The sequence below is a fragment of the Pipistrellus kuhlii genome, unplaced genomic scaffold (assembly GCF_014108245.1).
Source record: "Pipistrellus kuhlii isolate mPipKuh1 unplaced genomic scaffold, mPipKuh1.p scaffold_m20_p_36, whole genome shotgun sequence".
Taxonomy (NCBI): domain Eukaryota; kingdom Metazoa; phylum Chordata; class Mammalia; order Chiroptera; family Vespertilionidae; genus Pipistrellus; species Pipistrellus kuhlii.
In genome coordinates this window covers 4,377,171-4,397,615 of record NW_023425536.1, presented here as the reverse complement: position 1 = coordinate 4,397,615, position 20,445 = coordinate 4,377,171, and the positions used below count along the sequence as shown (strand labels likewise).

The 20,445-nt window shown below is 38.3% G+C and overlaps 1 protein-coding gene across 1 annotated transcript in view; it reads left to right on the top strand.

The window, feature by feature from the left end:
- Positions 1-20,445, top strand: part of ERCC6L2 (ERCC excision repair 6 like 2) — a 117,866-nt gene that overhangs the window by 72,861 nt on the left and 24,560 nt on the right. Inside the window, exons 14-17 of the mRNA XM_036461321.2 lie at positions 6,090-6,242; positions 10,776-10,856; positions 12,141-13,290; positions 17,476-17,630. Coding sequence (XP_036317214.1) covers positions 6,090-6,242; positions 10,776-10,856; positions 12,141-13,290; positions 17,476-17,630 — 1,539 coding nt within the window. The remainder of the gene's footprint in view (positions 1-6,089; positions 6,243-10,775; positions 10,857-12,140; positions 13,291-17,475; positions 17,631-20,445) is intronic.

The following is a 20,445-nucleotide window of genomic DNA, read 5'->3' as shown; positions in this document are numbered from 1 at the left end:
TCAGAGCGCCTGTGTGAGGCAACCAATTGATGTTTCCCATATCAATGTCTCTCTCCTTCTCCCCCTCTTTTTCCCTCTCCCTCTCTTCCCTTCTTCCCCTTCTTCTCTCTCTCAAGTCAATAAACACATCTTCTGATGAGGATAAAAATAATAATTTTATGCATTAGAGACACTTAGTTTTAAATATTGTTCTGCAACTCACCCTGCCCCGCTCTCTCGGAAACTCAAGCTATCAAATCAAGAAACTAACCGTGACATATTACCTTGTAATCCACAGAACCCATTCAGATTTTGCCAGTTGTCCTAGCAATGTTTCCTTTTTCCTAACTGGTTCAGGATCATGGTTACATTTCTTTTTGTGACTCTTTAGTTTTCTTACACCTGGAATAAGCTTTCCTTGGCTTTCATGTTCTTGATAGTTTTAAAGAATAAGACCTTCGGAGGAGAAACCAAGATGGCGGCATAGGGTAGACACCCGAATGCAGCCTACCACAACAAATTTGAATTTAGAACTGAAAAACAGGGGAGGCATTGCCCTGAAGCGCCAGACGGCTGGCTGAGAGGAGGCTCAGCCATCTGGGAAGGAGAGAGAAGGCACGCTGAACCTCAGGAACTGTGAAGGTACGGAGAACTGTGTGCGCGAAAAGGCGCTGGCTTAATCCCAGTGCGGAGAGGAAGGGCCGGACTGAGATTGCTGCTGGCTTACTCCTGGCGCGGAGAGGGCGAACAGCTAACGCGGCTGGCTTTCTTGTCCGAGAGGAAAACAGAATCAGCCTATTGCTCTGATAAACGGCCCCAGACAGGGAGAGGCCAGACTGTCAGGCAGTGGGCAGAGATTTCTTGGAGGTGTGTGAAGCCAGAGGCCATTACTGCGGGACTTGGGGAGGAGCCGAAGGGAAAACAAAGTTTGTCTGCACCAACCCGAGACTCCGCCCTACCTGTGGCTGAGCACAGAAGCTCTCCCAGAGGCTGGCTTTCTCTAAGGAGGGACTTGCAGGAATCCAAAGCTCATCTGCGCCTTTACCAAAGAGGTGCGCGCTCGCCTGCAACCAATCTTCCAAAACTCCACGAACAGGACTTTTCTAAGGCGAGACTGACAGGGAACCAAAGATTGTCTGCGCCACCCCGAGACCCCGCCCTATTCAAGCAGAGTACGGAAACCCTCCTAGCTGATCCTCACAGCCAATTGGCTTGGAGATCAACGCTTCCCAGTGATACCAACAATAAGCAAGGCTTAACAACAAGACTGCACACACAGCCCACAAAGGGCTACACCAAGACTGTCCACTGCAGGTAACTGGGAAGGCTGTGCTACTGGGCTCTACCAAAACACCTAGCACACAAAGCTATTCCATCAAATCAGGGAAACAACTAAAATGCAGACAAGAAGAAGGACACAAAGGAAGGAGATGGAGGAAAAGAAAAGATTGGACATTGAGTTCAAAACTACAGTTATAAGGTTATTCAACAATATCCTAAAAAAGGCCGATAAAATAAATGAGACCTATGAGGATATGAAAAGGGAGCAACTATTAATAATAAGGGATCAACAAGAAATGAAGAAAACATTGTCTGAAATAAAAAATATTATACCAAGTCCTAAAAACAGACTGGAAGATCTCAAGAATCAAGACAAAGATTTAGAACACAAAGAGCCAGAGGACACTCCTCTGCAGAAGGGAGAAGATAAAAGAATCCAGAAAGTTGAAGATAGTGTAAGAAACCTCTGGGACAATTTCAAGCGAACCAACATCAGAATTATGGGGATTCCAGAAGAGAGAGAGCAAGATACCGAAAGAGTACTTAGAAGAAATAGTGACAGAAAACTTCCCCCACCTGGGGAAAGAAATAGACTTACAAGTCCAGGAAGCCCGCAGAACCCCAAACAAAAGGAATCCAAGGAGGACCACACCAAGACATATCATAATTAAAATTTCAAGAGCAAAACACAAAGAGAATATTAAAAGCAGCAAGAGAAAAGCAGGTGGTGACCTATAAAGGAGCACCCATAAGATTGTCAGCTGATTTCTCAACAGAAACCATGCAGGCCAGACGGGAATGGCAAGAAATATTCAAGGTGATGAACAAGAACCTACAGCCAAAAATAATCTACCCAGCAAAGCTATTACTCAGAATCAAAGGACAGATAAAGAGCTTCACAAATAAAAAAAAGCTAAAAGAGTTCATCACCACCAAACCAGAATTATATGAATTGCTGAAGGAGGTTATTTAGGAAGAGGAAGAAGATAAAGATAAAAATTATGATTAACAAATACGTAGCTATCAACAAGTGAATCTAAAAACCAAGGGAATTTAAAAATCTGATGAACAATATTAACTGGTGAATATAATAGAATCAGAGGTATGGAAGGGGAATGGACTGACGATTCTCAGGGAAAAGGGGAGTGGGGGTGCGGGAAGAGACTGAACAAAAACTGTGCACCTATGGATGAGGACAATGGGGGATGGGGAAAGGACAGAGGGTGGGGTGGGAACCTGGTGAAGGGGAGCAATTGGGGGGAAGAGGATCACATTTGTAATAATATGAACAATAAAGATTTATTTTTAAAAAAATTAAAAAAAAAAAAAAAAAGAATAAGACCTTCGCTATGTAGGATCTCCTTCACTATCAGTCCATTGATGTTACTCGTGCCCAGACTCCAGTCCAGAAGCCTTGCCATGAACAGTATGAAGCAGTTCTGTGCTCTGCTCATTGCATTGGTCAGAAGGCATATGGTGGTGCCTGCCCCAGTGTTGGTGATGTTAACCTTGATCACCAAACAAGTTTGTGTCTGCTGGCTTTCTCCACTACAAGTGCCATTTTTTTTTCTGGTTGTAATTGATAAATGTATTATGGGAAAATCTCTATGATTATGCTAATGTTCTGTCTCTCATCACACCTTACCCATTTGCCTTAGCATTCACTGCTGATTCCCTCCGGAACCAGCTACCGCTGTGATGGTTGTCAGATGGTGATTTTTCTATTTCCAATATTCCTGCTTTCTAAAAATATGTTGGCATTCTACCATGAGAGCTTATTTCCCCTTCTCCTCTATTTATTTAGTCTGTGTGGGCTCATGGGTTCCTACCTTAGTAACATTACAACTCATTGACCTCGGTAGGTCCTCGGGTTACATTGGAGATCTGTTCCTACAGCGCAATGTAACGCGATTTTCGCCGTAAGCCCGAACCCACCTACATAAGCATCTATATCACTCACATGGAGCACATACACAGCAGTAATGAAGTGAAACATAAAAAAAAAGTTAAAGAAAGATAACAATTCCTGACTTTTACATGTGGTAAATAAATAATAAAAAACATAAAGCACATATGTACATACGTCAAAATGACGGAACCTTTATTTTTTATAAATAAATGGAAGATGGCGATGTAACCACAAGTAACCCCGAAATGACGTACATCAAGCCCCAATGTAACCCGAGGACTGCCATTGATATTAAACTACCTCATTTTTGACCAGTGGGAACCCTATCAAGGTAGCATCTGTCATTTTGACAGGCCTCTATAATTCTGTTATTTTTACAAGCCTCATAATTCCTTTTCCACTTCTTACTGTGGTGAACTGAATAATGGTCCCTCACTGGATTGTCTGGGTGGGCCCACTGTAATCACAAAGATCCTTATGCGGGGAGAGGACAGGAGGATCAAATAAAGACAAGAGGAGATGTGAGGGCAGAAGAAGAGGGTCAGAGAGAAGGACATGAAGTTGCCTTATTGCTGACCTTAAAAATGGAGGAGGAGGTCCTGAAATTCTCAACATGATGAGCATTACTTTTTTTCTTCTGTGAACAAATCAAGGCATTTTGTTGCTTTATTTGAGTTTTTCTTAAGCTGGAAACTAAGCTACACTTTCCAGTTACTATTTTCTCCCCTACCCTCTTGAATTCCAATGTTGTTTAAAATATATATATAGTTAGCCTACAGGAGGATTTATCTGCCTTTTCTTTACTGGAACCACTTTGGAAAACTCATTTTAAGTACAAAATACCATGCCTTTTATAAGCATTGTGATAAAACTTTGGTATTACACTTACAAGATTCAAATTTAATGCTTACATATTATTTTTGGTAATTATATTTAACTAGTGGCTTAGTGCACAAAATTCATGCGTGGGGGGGGGGGGTGTTCCTCAGCCCAGCCTGCGCCCTCTCCAATCTGTGACCCCTGGGAGGATGTCAGACTAAACCGGCAGGCAGACATCCCTTTAGCTGGGCCTAAACCGGCAGTTGGACATCCCTCTTGCAATCTGGGACTGCTGGCTCCTAACTGCTCACCTGCCTGCTTGCCCCCAACTGCCTCTCCCACCAGCCTGCTCGCCCCCAACTGCCACCCACTGCCAGCCTGATTGCTCCTAACTGCTTCCCCTTGCTGGCCTGCTCACCCACAACTGGCCCCCCAGCCAGCCTGCTCGCCCCAAACTGCCCCCCCCCCTTGCTGGCCTGATCACTTCCAACTGCTCTCCCCACCTGTCCTGATTGTCTCTAACTGCCTCAGCCTCGGCCCTGCCACCATGGTTTGTTTGGAAGGATGTCCGGAAGGTCTCCAGGTCTAATTAGCACATTACCCTTTTATTCGTATCAATAGATAGTGCTGCAGTCCGACAATACAGTGTTTAAGGTAAAGTCAGTAGCGAGGGTAACATCATCGGTAAGGAGGCCATCGGTGCATCGACTGCTATTGTGGTTCTGTATTCCCAGAGGGGGAGCCCATGCTTCTGAGACATTGATAGTGAATTGATTAAGCTGATATGTTGATCCATAACTTCTTCAAACTAAAGTCACAAGAGTCTTGTTTTAATAGTAACATCCTGAAAGTGAAATATATATAGTGAAATATATATATATATATATATATATATATATATATATATATATTGTTAATCCTCATCTGAGGATATGTTTCCCGTTGATTTTTAGAGAAAGTAGAAGGGAGAAGGTGGGGTGTGTGTGTGTGTGGCGGGGGGGGGGGGGGGGGTAGAGAGAGAGAGAGACAGACAGACAGACAGACACAGACAGACATTGATGTGAGAAGGACACATTGATTGTTTGCCTCCTGCAACGAGCCCTGATCAGGACCTGACCTGGGATCAAATTTGCAATCCAGGTATGTGCCCTTGACTGGGAATCAAACCTCAACCCTTCGGTGTGTGGACTGATGCTCTGCCACTGACGCACAGCAGCCAGGACATGAGTTAATGTCTTATACAGTTGTAAGGGATTAAATGAGAGAATGTAAAAATGCTTTACATGTTGTAAGTGTTTGATAAGTAGGAGCTATTAAGAATAATTTTAGTTGCCTAGAGTAATTTATTACAGTACAAACCAATTCTGATATCACAATAACATGTGATTTCTTACTAATCTTTCTGTCAACAATAGACTGAAGTTGTTTTCATTCTGTGCATTTTTTTGTTTCTTGCAAGAAACTTAAAAATATACATGGAGTTAATCAGATTATATTTACATTACATTCATTAAAATTCCATTAAGTAGACACATTGATATTGATACAAAAATGGCATATGTCCTTAAGGGTTCCATGTTAATATTCTTTCTATATTCAAAATTATTTCAAAGATGCAATGTTTCTAAACCACAAATGGGTTCTTGCTATTAGCTGACAATGTAACCATGGCCAGTTAGTTTGACACCAATATGGTTATCAAATAATTATTTCAGATTATAATTTAACTTTGATAATGTAGTAATTATTTCTATCAGTTTTAGTAGTTCCCATTGTAATAATAGTCAGGAAAGGAGAAAAGTGAATCCAAATGTATGCCTATATTATTAAATATTTTATGTCAGGTGGCTAGTCCTTCAAGATGTGATCTTGACTGAGTTGGTATAAATAGATAAAATAGTCTTCTTCAATAGGACTGGCCAGATTATTATTATTTCATCATAATGGCAACATCTGCTTGGAAAATTAAAATAAAATTTCCTCCCTAAGGAGGATCTGCCTGCTCCAGCTAAAGCTGTGTATATACATGGAATGCCAGGAAATTCTGACATATTGTTGGCGCAAACACTTTGAAAATATCTTGTGTTTTTTTCTGTTTTAGCAACTTCAGTGTGTGGTGGTTGGAAGTGAAAATGCTAAGCGGTATTTTGAAGCAGTTCAAGGATCAAAAGAGCATCGTGGAGAGCTTTTTGGACTCTATAATCTCTTCAAACTGAGGCCCCAAGGGTCTTGTCTTACGAAGGACATCCTGGAGGTTTGAAATTGTTCTCTGACCTTTCCAATATTTTAAACATCGTTTTCTCCCTCAGGAAACTTGAAATATAATTGTTAGTGCCTTTTCAGAGAAATTTGTGGTTTTATTCATAAAAAAATGCCTTATGTTTACAATTTCTACTTCTTGAGAAGAAATGAGTTACTGTACCTCTATATTAAGATTTTCCCATGCATGCTAACAAATAATCTACACACACAAATACAGATATATATACTAGATAGTGTGACCTCCAACGCCATTTTCAGACTGGGAAAGAGAAGTCTATTATTTTGAAACAGCTGTTGAAGTCAGAACCTAAAAAAAAGAGAGACTTTCCTAAATAAACAAAAGTATAAAATGTGTTTTGATTAAAAGTTACCAAATATTCCCTGAGATGCACTCCATGTCTCATGGAGATTTTTGTTTTCTGTTCCCAGTAAAAATTCCACACCAATATTTCAAACTCTTCCAGTTGTGTTCATCCTCAGCATACAGATGTTTCTTATTCCTCAAATGAGACATTTATATCCTTTAAAAATCTTTTAAATTCTTTAATATACCACACTATTGAGGCTATTAACCTATTTTCTAGTTGATATTTAGTATTATAAAATCCTGGACTAACTTTTTTTTTTTTTTTTTTTCAAACCACCCCCTTGCTCCCATCATATAGATGAAGAAACTAAGTCTTAGAATTAGGATATTTTCCTTAATTTTCAGGATTTTGTAATAAAACCTTAATACTATACTTCATTTATTCATTAGGTAACATAAAAATAGTTCAAGGAACAATTGGTCCCTGTCTTTAAAGAACTTAGGCCATCTCGGTGGGAGGTGGGAGAGAACATTTACACAATGAAATGTAACATCAGAAAGCGTTTGCTGAGCCGAAACCGGTTTGGCTCAGTGGTAGAGCGTCGGTCTGCGGACTGAAAGGTCCTGGGTTTGATTCCGGTCAAGGGCATGTACCTTGGTTGCTGGCACATCCCCAGTAGGGGGTGTGCAAGAGGCACCTGGTCGATGTTTCTCTCTCATTGATGTTTCTAGCTCTCTATCTCTCTCCCTTCCTCTCTGTAAAAAATCAATAAAATATATTTATAAAAAGAAAGAAAGCCTTTGCTGAGCAGGTAGCAGTATGACTCTAGCCGAATTCTAGTAAGTGAACACTAACTCTCGGCTAAAAGGAAGGGGCATGTTGTTTGTACTTTGTGACTATTACAACTGTCACATCGTTGCCGGTGTCTACTGCTGAGTTTTATTTTATAGCAACTGATTCTGGATTGAGTGGCCCACTTACAGTCCCTTTCTTTGAATATGCTATTTCTTGTTACAGACTTGTCTTCCCATTTCTTTTCTCTCATCTGTTGAATATCCCTGTTTGGCCCCCAGGGCTCTTTCAGACCTTGCCTCCATCTCAGAGTATTAAGCAATATACCAGCTGACATACATGTTTCTAATTTGAAATCATTATCTATAAAATATATTAGCATGATATTACTTATGCCATTTTTTGCCATAGTTTAGTTCTCTATTTTATGAGAATCGCCACCTATTCTTTGGTTGAACAAGTGTTAGTAAGACATGTCTGAATGACAAGTTATTAAATAGAAATTGCTCTGTTCTCTGGGTGTCCCAAATATATTTTATTTCTTTATTACTAATGACAAACTCCCAGGTTTTATCTTGTTTGTGGTTTTTGCTAAGCATATCATAGGCATTCAATTATTAAATATTTAGTTAAAGTTGTTCATTTGTTGTCAATCATATTTTAAAATTATTCAGGCCTGGTTAAATTCATGTGCTTTTGGCCAAACAGTGTTTTAAAACGTTACTATGCTAAGCCCTCTATAATGAAAGCATGTATCATAACATAAAAGATGAATTTCATTTCTTGTGATACATTTTAATTTTTAAAAGCTATAATAAATCTCTTTAAAATGTTTAAAGATGTAGAACTTACAAAACATTTTTAATCTAATGATTTCTGAGCAATTGAGTTATATTTTTCATTGACTTTTAAAATCTACATCATAGTTTCTCTTTAGAATTAGATATTGAGAGTTCATCTCACAAATATTTATTGGATATATACTAAATATCAAGTACTGTTCATAGAGCTAAGTATACAGAAATGAATAAAACATACCCCCAAAATAATCCTGCCTATAAAAAAAAATTATATTTGGGGGGATAAATAATAAGCAGAAAAAAATAAGTGAAGCTTACACTATATTATGATGATAGATTCCAATGCTAAAAATAGAGCAGGTAGAAGATGAATAAGTTCTGAGATCTAATGCCCAGCACAGTGATTACTACTGTATTATATATTTTAAAATTGCTGAGGGGCAAAGATCATAAATGTTTTCACCACACACAAAAAACGATCATTATGGGACATGATAGAGATGTTAGCTAAACTACGTGGCGATCATATTGTAGTACATAAATGTATCACATCCACATGCTGTGTACTTTAAACACACAGTGTCATATGTAAACTGTACTCCAATTAAAATAAAATGAGAGCGGGAGGGAATAGGGAGGCTGCCAGGGAAACCACATTTTAATTGTAAATGAGTGGCCCAGGAAGAGCTCACGTGGGAAGGCATTTGATCCTGTGAAGAGACCAGGGGGGAAGATGTGATTGGTACAAAGGAACAAGTGCAAAGGCCCTGGGGGAGGAGAGCCAACAGCACGATTTCAAATGGCAGGGAAGCCCTGAGGGGCTGGAGTGGAGTCCCGAGAGAGTGAGATGGGGCCAGAGACCTGACTGGAAGCGAGCCATACAGAAATTTTGATTCTGATTTTGAGGGAGCCAACAAGTGGTCAAGGGGTTCTGAACTGAAGCATGACTTTGACCTGTGTTACCTGGATTAATATTAAGAATCAGACAGCAGAAGTACAAGAGTGGAAGCAAGACATGAGGTAGGAGGGTAATGCCATAACTAGCCCAGTGGTGGCGTGGTTCGGGCCAGGATGACAGAGTGATGGGCCAGAGGGCAGGAGAAAGACAGAGGGTTAACCATGTCTCCCAGGTGCTGGGCTGCTGGCAGCAGGAAACTGCAGTTGCCTGTTGCTGTCACAGAGGGGTTCTGATGGCTTGAGGGTCCTGGCACAGCCAGTGGTAGCTGTGCAGCCATTTCGCACCTGTCGGAAAGATGAAAGTCAGTCATGGGAAGGAGGCTCCCTCTCCTGTGCAGTAATAGCTTCTAGGCATTGCAAGAGAAAGTATGGCAATTTAGGAACTGTTTATCATGCTCTAAAGATCTGTAGGGGAAATTCTCACTTGTTGCCCAGATACTGGTAGCTGGAACCATGCCATTGGCATATCTATGTATTCATAAGCAGGACATTTGTAACTCTGGTGATGCTAGTATTATTTCCCCTCACTCTATCAACAAATAAAGCCTTAAAAGATAATATATTAATTTCCTTTTGAAGAAAATTTAATATTCTAGAATTCAGGGGCAATTAAATACCTCTGCTAAATGATATACCAAAAGCTTTATATGCATAAAATAGATGTGCGGTGCATGAAATTCATGCCCAGGGGAAGGGGTCCGTCAGCCCAGCCCTGTGCCCTCTCATAATCTGAGACCCCTCGGGTAAGGTCCCTAGTCTTGGCTTGCGATCAGGGCCTATTGGGGCTTTCCTTCCCCAGGGCTGCTGGCAGCTGGCCCTACCCCCACCGCTGCCACTGCTTGCCATCTCATCTGTGCAGCACTGCTCTCCCTCCCCCACCACCAGTTGCCTCCCTCTGTGGGCGACAGGCATGGGGTGCAATCGCTTGGCTGGCCTGGCACTGGTGTGTGTCATATATAGCATGGTTGTCCGGAAGGTCGTCCGGATGGTGGTTCTGCTATTCCGTCATTTAGTCGATTTGCATATTACACTTTGATTATTATAGATATCTCCCAAAGATATAGCAAACCTGTTTTATAATTAAGACCTTTTTAAGTTTCATATTAGGATGGGCCTTTTCATTTTGAGGTCTACTACTATACCTAAGCAATCAATAAACCTTTTAATAAATATGAACAATAAATACGCTAGCAATATAGACTATGATATCAAGTTTTCAGTATTCAACATTATCTGTGCTGTTTGAAATGTAGACAATATGTCCTTATTATAATTATTACATAGACATAGACATGGTTATTATGGAGTCATTACTGTATGGATACATATAAGATTTTCCCACCCCTCCTTACCTATTATAGCTTTTAATGGAATTGGCTAAAAAGCATTGTTAGTTTTCTCTCTGAAAAAGTAAGCTTTAAAACAATAAATAAGAGTATTTTATGGTCCCAGTATGCTTTTGCTGTGCCACTCCACTATCTAAGAATTAAGAGTATTTTAAAATGTGATATAAAATGTATGAGTTTCTTAATTAGCAAATTTAAAAATAGCTAAGAGCTAAAGCAAAGTGCACTCTTTCTTAACACCATGTTTTCTCATGCCTTTGCTGTTGTTTATCTGGGTGTGTTTTTCCCCCATATTTTACACAGTTGTTTGCTTTCTTCATAGAGGGAAGGCCAAGTGGAAGCAGGGGTCATGACAGCCACAACGTGGTTGAAAGAGGAACCTCAAGAACACCAACAAGAGCCAGTAAGCAGTGTTGGAATCTGTAGCCCAAAATGCCTAGAAAACATTGACTGTGACAGTTTTAAGTTTCCTCCCCTTCCTCCTTCGTTTTTCACTATGTAAAGAAAATGCCTTCTTAAAAAAAGTAAAGGATACAAAATTGGGACTTGTCAGTAAAATTAACAATTTAGGCTAATTTAACATTTTGTATCATAAGAACAAGAGCACCCATCAGGCATTTATATCTACACTGGAATTTTAATTCTACCAAACTGTGTCCAAAATTAAATAACTGTGTAAGTAACCAATCCAAGCTAAAATTATATTTCATATGTTGATAGTTTTTTAATTTTTTTATTTTCCTGTGAATTCTTTTTTTAAATTTAAATTCTTTATTGTTTAAAGTATTACATAAGTCTCCTTTTAAAATGATTTTTACTAGATAAAAAACTAAGTAGGAAAATAGCAATGTAAGTGTATTTAAGATTATTAAACCCAAACATCAAAATTATTCTCTTAAGTAGATATTTTATTTCAGTCCTTGATACTACAATCTTTTTAATAGTCTGTTATCTCACATATATACAAAATCTATATTTGTTATCAAAGGATCTTTTAAAAGTAAAAATTATGTGTAGATTTTTAAGTTATTGTTGTTGCTGGTTTTTTCTTGTTTGTTTTTAGGGGTATATATTTATAATTTACAGAAATACATGAATAGCAAATGTTGACAGAAGTATTGTTAGGTAATACTTTCTCAGAAGTGTTGACTAATAAAGTCTCAGTTTTAGGAAACTGGAAGATATTATCTCTGACTGATGTGAAAAAATTAAATATGGATTTAAATTTATAGCAAATTTTGCTTCAAAATAGCTTCAATATTTTCTTTACTTCTGGTTATCAAGATTCTGTTTGGTCTTATTTTTATTTTTAATTGATTAGAACCATTTTCCAGTTGCAAATTCTTTTCTTGGTTAACTCCCGTCTGTCTCCTCCTCAAAGCACGATGAGAAGCATCTGCTGGACTACAGTAAGCAATAAGTTGTGAGCTTTTTCCCTTTTGAGGCCAGAATGGTCACATGATATTGTAGCTTAAACTTCTATTTATTTTGAGAAAGTTGTTAAACTAGAAAAAAGGAAATAGTGTACCAGACTATAATATTAAATTCTTTACATTTGTTTATTAAGTGTACTTTTATAAAATACCACGTAATAGACTTATACAAATTATCTGCCCAAATTTAATTCCTTTCCAGTATGATAAATTTGATGTCATTCTCTTGACATTTTCTACTATTTCTGTCATAGCCTAGAGAGCCTGACTGTCAAGAACACAGAGGGGCAGAACCACCGGCGAAAGATGCACGTGGTCCCTTCAGTGAGCTCAGTGACGACGAACTGGTGGAGAACTCAAGAGTCAAGACAGCCAGAGGCAAAGCATCCGATTCAAGCAAAGCTTCTGGTCCTCCTGGACAGCTGACCTTACTCCAGTGTGGTTTCTCTCAATTGCTCGAGACTCAATGGAAAGCAGCTGATGACAGTGATGAAAATACTGCCACTGACAATGAAAGTCCTGATGAGCAGCCCCCATGCCTTTCAGCAGAAGCCAAAGACGTTGGTTGTCAGAAGAATCAAGCCCCTCGTGGTACTTCAAAACATCAGCAATTAGCTAATATCCTAACACCAAGTGAAAAATGTATTTTTGATAAAAATAAAAATATTTTAGAACAATCTGTTTCTTCTGAGTCTGATAAGAAAATTTTTCAAAATACAGCTGACAACCATTGCATTTTACAGAGTGACACAGAATCAGAAAATAGTGATGTCATCCTCCCCACACAACATACAGCTCAGAAATCCCATAAGAGCAGTATGAAGTCTAGGCCACCCGCAGACAGTTCTGAAGATTCTGAAACAGAAAATCCTATAAAAATAACAGATGATGGTGATGATAGAAAGACCGATGTCAGAGGAAGTGGACTGATTTCAAAACAATTAAATCCTAAGAGCCTGACCCTGAAGTCTATTATGAAAAGAAAAGGTAGTAGTGATATTAGTGATGAGTCTGATGACATCGACATTTCCTCCAAGTCAAGAGTAAGAAAACAAAGAGCTACTAGTTCTTTGAGGTTCAAGAGGAAAAATGAAAATAAAAGGGAACTTGACACTTTTTCTAAAACAATGAAGAAAGCAAACCAACTGTATGCAACAGATGAAGATTGTAATTCTCAGGTTATTGATGATTTTTCATCCTCAGATGATGACATTTTTGTTAGCCACATTGATTTCTCCAAACAGAAATATAGACCAAAAACTATTAAAGATAAAATTGGTTTCTCTTCAGAATTGCCTTGGCATAAGAAAAACAGCACTTTAGTATCAAGAAATCCAATGAAATTTTCAGATGACGGCATTGCCAATCAAGAACAGATGTATGAATCGATGGATAAATTTTTAGGTAACTACAGATACTTTCTGAAGATATACTTGTTTTGTTAAGTAGTTCTGTAAGAGATTCTTGAATTAGCTTGTGAAATAGCTCTTTATAATCAAGATGCTACAGTGAGGCACAAATAGGAAAGTGGGTGGGTGGCAAGATAAAGGGAAGACCACCTAGGTCAAGGTACAAAACTTTGTCATCTCCCCTAGAATCCTCTACATTGCCTCACCACCATCTTTGTCAGGTTAATTTGCATACTCCTGATTGGCTGGTGGGCAATAATGAAGTGACAGTCAATTTGCATGTTTCTCTTTTATTAGTGTAGATGTATTTATGTATACATGTATTTATATACATATATGTGCATTTTATATATGATTACTTGATGAATTTATATTGATACTTCCATATTTATATTGATAATTTGAGACTATAGAACTTTTATTAAACCTCTTATGTGTTATATTTGTATACCATTTCCTCTATAATGTTAATTCTGGTTCTTAAGCATATAGGTAATGATTTAATTATAATGTTCCATAATTACTCATTTGTTTTATCCCATATTATATAAAAGTCATAAAAGTAAAAATACCAATAATACCACATTATGATTCCTGTAAGCATGCTCTCCCATTTCTTCCTATTTTTAAAATAGATATACTATGACCACAGTGTTGGAACTTGCAGACATTGTGTTATATAGCCTCCCTTCTTAGAATTAATTTATTCTTGGTTTGCAGGTAAAGATAAATTTAACGTTCCCCATTAGTCCTTATGTCAGTGTTTCTCAAGTCATTTCGGTCTTCTGAAGCTTGTATTCTAGAAGCTCCCTCAGGAAGTACTTATAAAAATAATCTCTGAGATTCTTGTTGATAACAGTTTATGCCCTTTATACTTAAAAGTCATTTTTGCTGGATATAAAATTCTTGGCTCACATTCTCTTAAGTAATTTAAATATGTAGCTTTATTTTCTTCTGGCATGAAGTGCTATGTTATGTGTCCGTTTATTTGTTTGTTTTTCTAGACGCTCAAAGCATTTTTTGTTCTTTTCATTATTGTCCAGTAATTTTAGTAGGTTGTGTTTTCCTGTTTGAATTAATCAGCTCATAGTGCTATAATAAACTACCTTAGATTAAGTAGCTTACCATTTATTTCTCACAATTCTAAGTCTGGGTGTCTAAGATCACAATGCCAACATGATTAGGTTCTTAGTTAGGGCACTTTGCCTGGTTTACTGATGGCCCCCTTGTTGCTGTGTCTCATCTCTCTTCTGTCTCTTCATATAAGGCCACTAATCCCATTCTTTAGCGCCTACCCTGGTGACCTAATCGTTTCCCAAAGTCCAACTGCAAATTCCATGGCCCTGGGGTTAGGACTTCAACATATGAATTGAGAAGGAACATTCAGCCCATAGCAGTGTTGGTCAGTATTCTCATAATATAGTTTCAACTTGGTTTTTATTTTAGGAAAACTTTCTTATTCCTGTGTTTTTAGTTACTTGTTTTATTTGTTTGCTTGGTCTTCTTCAGAGACTCTTGTTACTTAAATGTTCGCTCTTCTTTACCTGAATTTGTCACATTCTCTCAAGTTCTTTTTTATGTCTTTTTAATTTCTTTTTGCTTATCTACTGTGTTCATTCCATCTTATGTTCTTACTAGTTTAGGCTTTTTTTCTGAAAAACTTTCTAAAAATATTTTTTATTGATTCTAGAGAGGAAAGGAGAGGGAGAGAGAGATAGAAACATCAATGATGAGAATCATGATCAGCTGCCTCCTGCGAGGCCCCTACTTGGGATCGAGCCTGCAACCCAGACATGTGCCCTGACAGAGAACTGGACAGTGGTCTCCTGGTTCTTAAGTCAACACTCAACCACTGAGCCAGACTGACCAGGCAGAAATAAAATTCTGGTCAAGGGCATGTACATTGGTTGCGGGCACATCCCCAGTAAGGGGGTGTGCAGGAGGCAGCTGGTCGATGTTTCTCTCTCTTTGATATTTCTAGCTCTCTCTTTCTCTACCTTCCTCTCTGTAAAAAGTCAATAAAATATATTAAAAAAAATAAAAATAAATAAAATTCATGATGGGTCCTGGCCGGTTTGGCTCAGTAGATAGTGCATTGGCCTGCAGACTAAAGGGTCTTGGTCAAGGGCACATGCCCGGGTTGTGGGCTTGGTCCCCAGTAGGGGGCGTGCAGGAGGCAGCCAATCAATGATTCTCATCACTGATGTTTCTATCTCTCTCTTCCTCTCTAAAATCAATAAAAATATATTTAATATTCATGATAGTATACATTCTGATACCCTTCTAATAATTACTCAACTATCCTTTGGTTTCTGTGCTACAACTAGATTTTATGTTAGAGGAATTATTGCATAAACTATTTTTTTTAAATCAGCTGAGGTAGGTTTGTTTGTTTGTTTGTTTGTTTGTTTTTGGTTTGGATTTTATTGTCCAAAAGATTTCAAGAGCTAGCATGGAACTAATGCTATTTTGAGTAAGGCATAAAACTTATCATCAAAATTAAGAAAAATCTGAGTAAATTTTCTACCAGGAGAATCCTTTTGAAGGTTTTACTTTACTTTTATTTATTTATTTATTTTGGTTAATCCTCACCTGAGGATATTTTTTCCCCCCATTGATTTTCAGAGAGAGTGGAAGGGAGGGGGAGAGACAGAGAGAAACATCGATGTGAGAGATACGTCAACTAGTTGCCTCCCACATGTGCCCCAATTGGGGTTAGGGTTCGAGCCTACAACCCAAGTATGTGCCCTTGACTGGAATCGAACCCTCGACCCTTCAGTTCACGGGCCAATGCTTTAACCACTGAGCAACCGGCTAGGGCTTTAGAAGGTTTTAAACTGTTGCCATACACATTCCCTGGTGCTTTGAAACTTCAGGAGAACATTATCGTAGTTGCTCTTTCAGTCATCTTATTTAACATCTTGTTTTCACATGATTGGCGAGTCTGGTTGAGAGAAGTTCAGGACTGAAACAGCACAAGTGTTGAAGGTCATGATCGAGGTTCATTGCCAGAGCTGTTGGAGAGAGCTTTTACAGACCTTAGTTCTAGCCTTGTCTTTTATGACCACAGTTTAAAGTAAATTATGGGTGCCTAGAAGCAAAGCAATAAAAAATGTAGCTATTTTTTAAACTTCTTTTAGATAAAAGCTGTAAGTTAATTTTTTTCATTTCCTAAAAGGTTTCCAGTCTTGACATTCTCTGGGCATGTGTACAAAAAAAGACAGAATACAAACAGTAAAACTGAACAAAGCCAACCAAACGAAACTCCCTGGTCATAAACCCCTCGCTCCCACTTCATCACTGTAATCAAGTACATGTTGAAAGGAACAGATGAGGCTAACACTGAGCTTAAATTATTAAACAATTTTTAAAAATCAGCTGGAGCCCTAGCTGGTTTGGCTCAATGGATAGAAGGGTCCCGCTCACACGGACTGAAGGGTCCCGGGTTCAATTCTGGTCAAGGGCACATGCCCAGGTTTCGGGCTCAATCCCCAGTAGGAGGCATGTAGGAGGCGGCTGATCAATGATTCTCATTGATGTTTCTAACTCTCTCTCCCTCTCCCTTCCTCTCTGAAATCAGTAAAAATATTTTTTTTTAAATCAACTGAAACAACAAATTCATAGAAACGACCCTTCACCACGACTTTCCTATTGGCCAAAACTCTCATTTCAGGTTTAAGTCTATTAAGATTGTTACCTAATATTAGAAGTTCTCATATTGATGAGAGGGGAAAGTCCTTCTAAGTTATCCTAGACCAACATATTTGAACTTTCTCTTCTTAATTTTTTTAAATGACTATAATGATGTTAACTGACAAAATGAATATTTTTCTTGAGGATTGAAAACAAAACAAGCAGCCCTGGCTGGTTTGGCTCAATGGATAGAGCGTGGGCCTGTGGACTGAAGGGTCCCAGGTTCGATTCCAGCCAAGGACACATACCTGGGTTGTGGGCTCGATCCCCAGTGGGGAGCGTGCAGGTGGCAGCCAATCAATGATTCTCTCTCATCATTGATGTTTCTATCGCTCCCTCTCCCTTTCTAAAATCAATAAATTATATTAAAAAAACAAACAAACAAGCATAACTGATTTTTAGTGTATTGCTGATAAGTTTTAAAGTATACATGGAACCATATTGCTTTCTAATGAGACATCACTGAATAAATATCAATTACCTTTAGATGGTGTTCAGGAAGTGGCTTACATTCACTCAAACCAGAATGTGATTGGATCAAGCAAAGCTGAAAATCACATGAGCCGATGGGCAGCACGTGATGTATTTGAATTGAAGCAGTTTTCCCAGCTTCCTGCAAACGTAGCTGTTTGCTCGTCTAAGGTAAGAAGCATAGAGCATAATGTCATCTTCAGTTTTTATCTCGTTTTCACAGAAGTTAATAAGATCTTTACTAAGCCAAAACCGGTTTGGCTCAGTGGTTCAGCGTCGGTCTGTGGACTGAAAGATCCCAGGTTCAATTCCGGTCAAGGGCATGTACCTGAGTTGCGGGCACATCCCCAGTAGGGGGTGTGCAAGAGGCAGCTGGTCAATGTTTCTCTCTCATCGACATTTCTAGCTCTCTATATCTCTCCCTTCCTCTCTGTAAAAAATCAATAAAATATATTAAAATAAATAAATAAATAAAATAAAAGTATTAAAAAAAAAAGAAAAGAAAAAAGATCTTTACTAAGCACCCCTCAAAAGTAGCTCCTAAGACGATAAGTGCTACAAATAAGTGTAAAAGCAGAACATTATTTGGGGCATGAGAGTCACTGAAGATGTTTTATAGTAAAACTCAGTGACTTCATCATATCTGGCCAGTATTACTTCAGCACCTTCCATGAGTGTATCTTTGAAACATTGGTTAGAGACATGTATCTCACTCACTGAAAGGTTTTGCAACTTGTAGAGTGGTGGTGAGTGGCAATAGTGAATTTGCAGTTTTGGGGGAAAAAATTGAAAAAATAGCTATGGGAAGAAAAGAATAAGGCGAAGACAAAAGAGACTGAGCCATATTGTTAGAGAGAGTTACAAGCCTCTTGCTTCTGAAAACTCCCCAAGTCCCCAGACCTTCCACCTACAGGGCAGTATCTTTCATTACTGAGAATTCTTCTGGTGCTTCATGTCTGTCTCCAAAGTTTTATTAGAGACCTTTACATGTGTTTGAAAACTGTGTGTGTGTGTGTGTGTGTGTGTGTGTGTGTGTGTGAGGTCTGTGTGTGCACGTACATCTGCAGCCAGTGCAGAGGTGTTGCGTCGCTGCCTAAGGAAACAAATCCTATTTGTTTGTGTGAAGGCAATACACGATTGAAGGATCACAATATGCAAGTATTTCACTTTCCAAGGAATACTAAGTTGAGTCTAAGTGAAAGCCTTTAACTAAACTGCACAGGAATAGACTAAAAGGAAAACTTTCAAAGAGGTCATGTCTAGCACACACCTAGGTAAAACTCTGGTCTGTCAGAGGCTCTCAGTCCTTTTGATATAATTGGTGATAACCAAAATGACAAAAGCTAGGAACCCGATTTTCAAATTCAACTATATATGAAGAAAAGGCCTAACTTAACTATCTTTTCCATCTATTCTTTGGTTTCTTATAGTTCATACTTTTATAAATAATTTCTATTCATAGAACACGTTTCATAGATGTCTTGAATGAAAACCTATCTCTCCTAAAATAAGTTCTAATTATACCTTCATTATACAGTAATACAAATAGTATAAAATAACTAATTTTGCATTAAAATGTATTTGGATATTTTTAGAACCACTTCTGGACAGCTTTTTTAAACAATGATATTTCTGATAACAAGAGGGGAAACCTTTATAATTTAGAGTTAAGCTTCAAACAAAAAAAATTAAGTATTTGAAGGAACTGATAATACCTTTATTAGAGTTACTTCATTCTTTTAATATAAGGAAGTATGTCGCACCATGTAGCTATACCTGTTTATGATGTGGTGCCTCATTTTTTTTTTTCAATCAACTGCATGTTTTCAACTTAAGTTTATTTAAAGTTTTCTGAAAAGAAATGTACAAAGACAGCATTCAATTAAGGATTAATCACTATGGCAACTGTGATGTGGTGCCTGAAAGCGGGAGGATGTATTCTCCCCTCGGTTTCCTGCCAGCTGTCATAGTCAACCTCTGCTGCCTGATTCCAAGCCAAAATATAGACTGTGACCAACTCTAAGAAACTATATCTGTATTTTTATAAATTGGTACAAGTATCAGACTATAAAAGAAGACTTAATCCCCTGAATTGGATGACAGACACTTGGCATTCTCGGCAGTATTTGACAGAGAAATAACGGGTCGCTTTGTAGTAAAACCTGGATTAATGGTAAACCCTTCTTTATGTTATTGCAGCGTGGTGTAAAGGGGAGAACTAGGCACGCTGTCAGCCTGGGGCGCGGGCGGCGTGGGGGAGCGCCTTTTATACACCCAGCGCAGGTTTAAGCACTGTTCAGCGTACTGTAAATACCAAATACTGTGCTAGTGAGAATTCTCTTTCTTATATTTGTAGTAGATTGGCATTTTGCAGATGACTTAAAGACTGGATTTCTATGAGCTGTGGTGGATTTGATTGCAGTGTGTTTATACAGCTTTCAGAGTCAGCGAGGAGGGATGGACTGTTTACAATGAGCAGACTTTGGGGAGATACAGCATTCCATTACCCTATTTTTCAGGACAGTGAATGGCATGATGACTTAAAGTAATTGTTCACAAATGACTGGTTTATGGAGTAGTCCAGTAAGTACGGTTTATGGTTTCAGCATGTAATGGAATTAACTCTTACTGGGTGGGATTTTTTATGGTTTTGTCATTTTCCTTTCTATAGCTAGATGTGGATTTTATGGTGTTTGTATCAGAAAGTCATTCTTTCAAATAATTTAGTAAATATCAAGGTTTTTTAAATTGTGTGTGTATATACAGAGTGGGGGAAAAGTAAGTTTACAGTTGTTCCTATGGAAAATAATACAATAATTAGTAAGTAATAATACAAAAATAAAGTCTGTGTTTTGCACACTCAAAACTGTAAACCCACTTTGCCCCACTCTGTATGTACAAAATAACGGGACTAGTGTTGGCTTAAAAAATGGCTCTTGTGCTTTTATCTTTAGGACGAGGGTTACTCCAGAAAGATGTTTTATCA